At 37.0% G+C, this 8,528-nt stretch overlaps 1 protein-coding gene across 1 annotated transcript in view; it reads right to left on the reverse strand.

The window, feature by feature from the left end:
• Nucleotides 1-8,528, reverse strand: part of LOC108714306 (cytosolic carboxypeptidase 6) — an 871,648-nt gene that overhangs the window by 171,761 nt on the left and 691,359 nt on the right. Inside the window, exon 8 of the mRNA XM_018258404.2 lies at nucleotides 6,462-6,576. Coding sequence (XP_018113893.2) covers nucleotides 6,462-6,576 — 115 coding nt within the window. The remainder of the gene's footprint in view (nucleotides 1-6,461; nucleotides 6,577-8,528) is intronic.

Genomic DNA, 8,528 nt, shown 5'->3' on the forward strand with positions numbered 1-8,528 from the left:
AATTTACTCTTTACAATTACATTAGGGGGCATTATAGACAGATAGTGGTGGATCCACCCCTTTAAACTAGAGGAACAGGATACACAGTTGAAGCAACGTAGGGGGTTCTTCACAGTCAGGACAGTGAGGTTGTGGAATGCACTGCCGGGTGATGTTGTGATGGCTGATTCAGTTAATGCCTTTAAGAGGGGCTTGGATGATTTCTTAAACAAGCATAATATCAAAGCCAATTGCGATCGTAAGTTCTACAGTTAGCTTAATATAGGTATTAGTATATATAATTTATATGTGAGTACAGGTATATAGATAGGCCTGTTTATGTATGTGATACGTGTGCGCTGGGGTTCATTGGCAGGGTTGAACTTGATAGACTTTTGTCAAATTAACTATGTAATTTTATGTTTTATTAGTTAGTTAGTTATTTTTGGGGTTACCTCCCTTTGAAATGTTACATACCCATGCATTTTTTAAAATGTATTTGGAGTAAAAGGAAAGTTGCAGTTACTCTAGACTGGGCTTAAAATACAGAATATATACATAAACAATTGATTTACATTAGGTACTTATAACAAAATAAATAGATGGTACTATAAGGGACCAGAATGAGATTCAGCCTCTCTTTGTTTATGTAAACGTCACAATCCCAGAAGTAATGTGAATATGTTGTTAATGACTTAATCTTATTTAGCTATGCAAATTGAGCCCTAGAGCCCCGCAGAGTAACTTCTACATCTACAAAGGACACATAATATGTATAAAAGCTTGAAGCAAAGATTATTTCTTTTTACACATGCCGACTAACAGTGCAGCATATTTATGAATATATATGATGCACTATAGTTACGTTTGTTGCCAGCATTTTACTGTACACCCAGTTGCTGTTACCTAGCTCCTAAATGTAAGCTTATTGCTGGCGAGAATAAATCGGACTTCCTTTTTTGGAGGAGTAGGAAATACCTATGCATCCCCAGTTTGCAAACTATTTTGTTAGCTATCAATTAACCCATGAGAATTCTAATCCACCCCATTAAAGTATCATTTCAACAAGTACAAGTATCTTGTACAGCAGGGCATTTTTTTTTTTGCATTTGTTATACTTAATTATGAAACACCCTAGGGGTAATTTATAATCACTGGGCAAATGGGTAGTGAGCCATGACAAGCAAATCGACAATTGAGTTCAGTGTTTAACAACAGCTGGCAGAAAAAAGTCTAATCACTTTTTGGTTGCTATGGGTTGCTGCCCAGGTGCAAATTTGCCCAACCTGCCTTGCTGTCCACTAACCCAGTATCAGTTGCTGTCCAGGTTGCTAAGACTAAATGTTCTGCTTTTGGATGGAGTGGACTTTTTGGCTGAGTTTCAGCTCAGTGCTATTATAGCCTGTACTGATACGGTATATCTTATCCAAATTTACCCGATATATAAAGAAAGCTCTGAACTACGAGAAGGCCATCTCCCAAAAAGTCTATTTAATCCAATAATCAAGATTTATTTTTTTTTTAAATTATTTCATTTTTTTCTGTAATTAGGGGCCCACCAAATCCACTATTTGCAAATTAGGATAAGGAAAGGCTAAAAATGTGCAGCGTATAAGAAAAAAAGCAATTTGTTTGTGTAATGAAGTCACATCATTTAAAAGATACAGTTCAAACAGGCACCTGAATCCTGGATTCAGTGCAGGGTCAGACTGAGGCAAGTCCCCCCTCTCGGTCCACTGCCATCAGGTTCCCCCGCCGAGCCGCACCCCCCCTCCTGCCGCGCACACGTGCACCTTGTATTTGGCAACCTGCAGCAAGAAGACTAGCGCAGGGAACAAGACTGGACCGGCAGGGCCCACAAGAGTTGAGAGCCCACTGGGTTTTTTTCCGGTGCCCCGTCGGCCCAGTCCGACCCTGATTCAGTTCAACCCCATCTGTAATAATAAAACATTACAGGTATGGGACCTGTTATTCAGAATGCTCAGCATTGGGGTTTTAGAGATAACGGATCTTCATACATTAAGTCTAGTAAAAAAATCATTTAAACATATAAATAAACCCAATATAATTGTTTTGCCTTCAAGAAGGATTAATTTTTAATACATTTGATATGGATCAAGTATACGGTACTGTTTTATTATTACAGAGAAAAAGCATATCATTTTTAAAAATATGGAGTCCATGGAGTCCCTCTTTTGACAGCTCAACCCGCAGTCCCTTGTTTGTACTGGAAAGTCCCATTTTTCTCTGCACTGAACAGCCAGAAAAAGAAACAAAAGTTTCCAACTTAATTGGCTTTTGGCAGAGAGCCTAGAACAGCCACAGCTCCAGATAAAATACTTTTGTAACAATTTCAAGATAATCAAATAAGTAATTGTAACAATATAAGATAACAGGTCCCTTGGGAGAAGTTAGACTCACAGCTTAAAGGGCAACTCACCTTCATTAGCAAAACTGTAGTAACTGAAAAAAAACACTGAAATGTGTTCGAACTTTCATAACCTGCCAAATTTTTGTAAAATGAACATGGTAATTATGTAATTGGGAGGTATGCAACTAAATCTAGCACATCTTTCAGGAATACACTGCCCTTCTACAGTCCTGTTCCCATTGCCTTTGGCCTCCTGCTCTTGCTAGTAGGAGCTACCAGTCTGTTGCAATCAATTGCAATCTGATGGGGTTTACACAACATAAATTTCCCTGTAAATTATCAAATAGCTTACTGTTTCACTCAATATGTTACCTGCATACAGGCATGCATTCACATGGATATTCAGTTCCTATCTTTCTTATGAAATCCTGCCTAATATGATTTATAAACAACCTGTATATTGGACAGAGGGCTGGATCACACATTCGACCAGCGTGCATCTATTCTGTCAGATTAGATAGGACCTCTCAATGCTAAAACTGAGTGAATGTTAGTAACCAGTAGAGGTCAGCATTGCACACACTGTAGATGGAATGAACACAAAAGACCCTGCATCTCAGACTATTCCAAAGACATCAGAATTCCCTTTAGCCCTGGAATGAACATCACACATGAAGCAATGCTTGTAACTTACTGCAGGTCTGCTGGATAGAAAGCAAACACTAACCATGGGTGACCTCTCAATATATTTCCATGAAAGCTTGTATCTTGTAGGAGGAGAATACACATGTTCATCTATGCACTTACTTAGGCTTTGAGACAGTTAACATCTTAAACTTTCATATTCAAAAATGCAGCTATTCAATAATGCAATCACACGAAAAGAGGTGTGAATGCTGGAAACTGAATACAGATTGTATTATTCCCTTGTGAGTCAGGGTGTGTTCAAACACGTCTAATATGGCACCTAAATGACTAAATATTGTAAGGCATGCTGCAAACCTTTTCAAATTAAATAGAATAAAAATGTAAATAGCAACCAAACCATCATATTCACAGCATTCTGAAAAGAAATCTAATTGTCTATTGAACTTTATCTGTATATTCTTTGTAAAGTAGCACTTTGCTTAGGCCAGGATTAATAATGGGACAATTGGAGCAACAGCCTCAGGCCCCATTGCAAAAATGGGTCCTTCCGATCTGGGGTGGGGGAGCAAAGGAACGCGGTCAGCAGCCTGAAAGTATCAGACATAAGGATCATACCATTGCTTTATGTAAATTACCACCCAAGTAAATGACTTGCTTTCTGCATTTGTATTGAAAGCAGGATGAGTAAGCAAAACATAAGCATAACAGGCTTGCGCTAGGAAGTGAAAATGGAAATGTAGCATCATTCTGCTTTACAGCTGCTAATTCCGTGAAGAAAGTTTCCTGCCATTAAATTCTCAACTATGTTTAAATGCACTACAGAATAACTGCAAGCTTTGTCCACCTTCCCCTTATCATTACAACATCTTGGACATTTTCCAACTCCTTTGCGAGCATAATCATGGCCCTTTTACAGTATAATCACATTTCAGATCTAATCCAGGGTCCATAGATGAATTTTCTTTTTCTTTCCAATTAAGCCACTTAAATAAATAAATAGTGTATATAAATACATTTGGCAATAAGCCCAGTAAAATGCTCATTTCCACAAGAGTCCCCGACAGTTGCCTATACTATATATCCGATCTAATCAAACTTAATAGATTTAATAGATTAAACTTCATACAAACTCTTATATCAGCAAATTAGGTGTGTGTCTACTCCAGTTGCTGTAGGTCTTGCTGACAGCAGAGTGATTAGTGGAGATACTCGAATCCGCAGACTCTCAGTAACACAAATGCACAGCCGTGGGGACTAACTTGTTTGAGGGAAACCTTACACCTAAAAACAACTTTGCTAAAAATGCGCACTATGTATAGGACTTGTGTTGAAATTATTATTCTGCCTAATTTTTTAAAAAAAAATCATATTTTCATATTTTTTCTGCCATGGTAAAGCATTAATTTGAAAGTAGGGTTATTTTCACTGCATGTAACCTTCTTTTATACTGACAGCAATTTATTTAGAGCTCCCTATCTACCTTTGAACAAACAAACCCTACTTTAAGCAACAGCCCTTGATCAGCTTATTATCAGGTGCTTCTCAGTGGACTAGTAATTAGGGAAAGGAAGTGGCAGGAAGTGAAACTGGCTTCATATTCTAGTTTAGTGTCAGAAATAATAGAAACCATAATACATTTTACTGCTTGTTGCTGGCCATGGTAAAGTACCAAGTTTTATGATCTGAGCTCACTAAATCTGTGATTCAATCCAAAAAAAAAAACGAAGTAGAACAAAAATAACTATTAGATGCCAAAAATGGGCACCTTTCATCTTGGATATGTGCGTAACTCACACCTGTTCTTTTTCTTTAGCCGTGTCTGAAATGTTGTCTATGCTTCTGACGGCCTTACTCATATTCCTTTGGGGACGCATAGAAAAAACTCTGAAAAGAGTGTAAATTTTGCCTGTCTGTTTAAAGGAACAGTAACATCAAAAGATGAAATTGTTTTAAAGTAATATATATATATATATATAAGTGCAGGGCAACACTGCATTATATTTTTAAGTTGCTGTGTAGCAATGGGGGCAGCCATTCAAAGGTGAAAAGGCCCAGGTTACACAGCAGATCGCAGATACGCTCTGTAGAACATAATGGTGTTATCTGTTATCCACTATTTAACCTGTGCCATATAGCCTTTTTTCAATTTCCACCATTGCTACACAGCAGCTTGTTTATATGAACTATAGTAGTGTTTCTGAAGCAAACAGATTACCAGTGCAGGGCAACACTACATTATATTATTATTATTTAAAACAATTACGTTTTTTTTGATGATGGATGGCTCCAAGAAAGAAAGAAAAACAGGGGCAGAATTCTCCAATTGCAATGTGAATAGATAATTATGTTGCAAAGTTGCTGTAGTAATAAATAGGATGGCTCAGTCATTAGAATTTGATTTGTTTTGATATCAATGTGTATTTGAGTTTATTCTGAATTGTCATCAAAAACATCCAGGCAGGTTCATTGGTTCCTGATCACATAGTCCCTATTGTGTAAATATGATAGGGGCTTCAGATTGTAAGCTCCACTGGGGCAGGGTAGATGTGAATAATGAACTATCTTGGAATACAGAAAGGTTCTCTCATTCTGGTCCAAGTTAATGTTTGGTTCCTACATTTTGCAGTTAAATCCGCAAAGTACTAAGACCTATAGCAAATGGCTTAAGTATTCTGGCTGCTCACAGTTGTTCCTATTGCAGGAATTAAACGTACAACATTTGGTGACTTTGGGAATTGCCTTTCGTGATAAATGCCTTTGCTTTCTTCCTGCTAAATTAATTCAAGCAAAGTGACCATGAGATTTCTTGGTCAGAAACGGAAAAGTCATTTGTTACTTTCCAGACGAGAAATGAATAATCCATAGCAGATTTGCTTCCAGAGCTAGTTCTATAGCAAACACTTAAGCTAAATGCAAACTTATTACTTACACTTCCCTCAAAAATTGTGAACATTTTAAAAAAGTCTTTCATATTTGAGTCACACATATGTTCGATATGATTTAATCAAAGAAATTCATCACTTTTAATCTTTTGGCACAAAGCACAAATCTATACATAAATGTTTTTTATGGCGTACAATTAGGGTTGCAAGATTGGGGAACTGCCCAGGCCATTGAGACAGGATTTACTGATATGAACTGGACTCTCCCTCTGGGGCAAATTCACTAAACGACGAAGCGCCTAACGCTAGCGTGAATGCGCCAGCGTAGCGCATTTTCGTTAATTCGCCGATTCACTAACGAACTCTGGCGTAAATTCGCTAGTGTTACTTCGCACCCTTACGCCTGGCGAATTTGCGCAACGGAGGTAACTACGCAAATTCACTGACGCGCAAATTATTCTGAACGCTACCTTTTACGCCAGACTTCCTTCGCCACCTCAGATCAGGCGAAGTGCAATAGAGTAGATAGGGATTGCTCCAAAAAAAGTTAAAACATTTTCTAAGTATATTTTTTCTCATACCTGTAATTTCCAAAGTAAACTCCATCTGGATTAAGCATCGGTGCTATCTTGAAAACCAAACGGTCTCTCAGAGATATGGCGGCAGGATGCTGGCTTATAAGAAAATCAATGATACCTGGAAGACAAAATGTCCAATTTCAATAAAGTTCAATTAATAAGAGCAGTTCTTCTTATGAACCATATGATGATCTCCGCTAACCAAATAATATATATATAATCACACACACATATATACTGTACATATTCTTTATATATGCATATACTGTACTACTTTATTTATATTTTTAATATAAAGTAAATTTAGATTTACAAACTGTTTAATCCCCTTCATTTTAGTTTCTGGCTGGTAACTACTTACAGTGGGGTCAGCCTGCCATTGGCTGAGATTATGCTCTTTTCTTTTTTAGTACTTTTTTTTTCTTAGAACCGAAAGAAATAGAATTCTTAAATTAGTAGATGCTATTTCAGCAAATTGTCATTGCATTAAGGGTAGAGAGAATAATTTACAAATTTAAGGTGCACATTTATAAAACTGTGTAACAAGTAGCACATGAGTAAATTGCTATATACTGTACAAAACTATTGATCAGAGCTATTTGAAATAGACATTGCCTCAGCTGCCAGGATAAAACATAGTCAACTTTATCAAAGCCCGAATTTATCTCAATATTTTCTGCTACAAACTCCAATCAAATCCGCTCTGGTTTTTTATGCTTATTTATTAAAAATTTTCCCGAAAATTTGATTTTTTTGAATTTTTTCATCCAATTTTCACGAATTTCATGATTTTTTTCAGAATTTTCACCTGAAAACTCCGAAAACTTTGGGGTATTGCACAAAACCCAGCGCATATCAAAAAATCATTGGGAATTCTCCCACTGACTTATTTGCAACCTCAACAGGTCTTAGATGCTGGATTTTCAGATTCTGACTTTTCCATCCTCAGGGTTTAATAAATTCCGAAAAATTTGTGATTTTTTAAAAGTCTGATTTTATAAAAAAAAACAAATTGTGATTTTTGCATTCAGAGTTTAGTAAATAACCCCCCTAAGCATTACTCTCCCTCTCTCTCTATGATCTTCCATATAAAGGGCTGGAGATATAGTGAGATTTAAAGTGCAATGGGACCTGTTATCCAGAACACTTGGGACCTTGGGAATTGCTGGTAATTTAGATCTTTATACCTTAAGTCTACTAGAAAATTATTAATACATTAAACCCAAAAGGATTTTTTTTCTTCCAATGAGAATTAATTATACCTTAGTTGGGATCAAGTGCAATGTACTGTTTTATAATTAAAGAGAAAATGGAGTCTAGGGGAGACTTTTTTGATAATGGGTTTCCTGATAATGGATCCCATACCTGTATAAAGGTTCCCAATAGAGGAAATTGTGTGGCAAAGGACCACACAATATTCACAAGAAAAATGTAAATTCCAGCTGGCAATAAGATGAAGCATGCAACACAAATGATAATGTCATTGCTGAAATGAGTTTATCTAGCACATTAAAGTGTCAGGCTGTTAGGATACACATCTTCACAAACTCTTCTTTTTTCATTAACCAATCAATGCAAGCCTCATCCTCAGGCTTCTTTAATCAGCACGGTACCCATTACTGTTCCTTATTAAACTTAGGTAAAGAATTTGGCAGCTGCTTGGACCCATTTAATATCATTTCCATAACGCAGGCACAGAGATGCAGCAGATGTACTGATTTATTACTTGATCCTTGTATTAAAATAACAGTTTGCTGGTAAACAGGAAGGGTAATGATGCCAGTCACCCTCGTTAGAAGCTAATAATAGCTTAATTTGTCCACTAATTGACCTTTGATACTGCCGAGGCGTTGTAGTGTATTTCAGGGCATGAGATAAACAAGCCCACGATTATGTTACCTCAGAGAATGGCTCGGCAAATGGAAGGTAGTTAGCGCAATACATTTTCTGCTCACAGATGAGTGGATTAATTGGTCTGACAATTAGAATGATACTGGGGAATACAGAGCAGTCTGTACTGTAATGTGTTGTGTACACTACGGACCACCACCAGCTATCCATTCTGAAGCG

Source organism: Xenopus laevis, chromosome 4L (assembly GCF_017654675.1).
Source record: "Xenopus laevis strain J_2021 chromosome 4L, Xenopus_laevis_v10.1, whole genome shotgun sequence".
Taxonomy (NCBI): Eukaryota; Metazoa; Chordata; class Amphibia; order Anura; family Pipidae; genus Xenopus; species Xenopus laevis.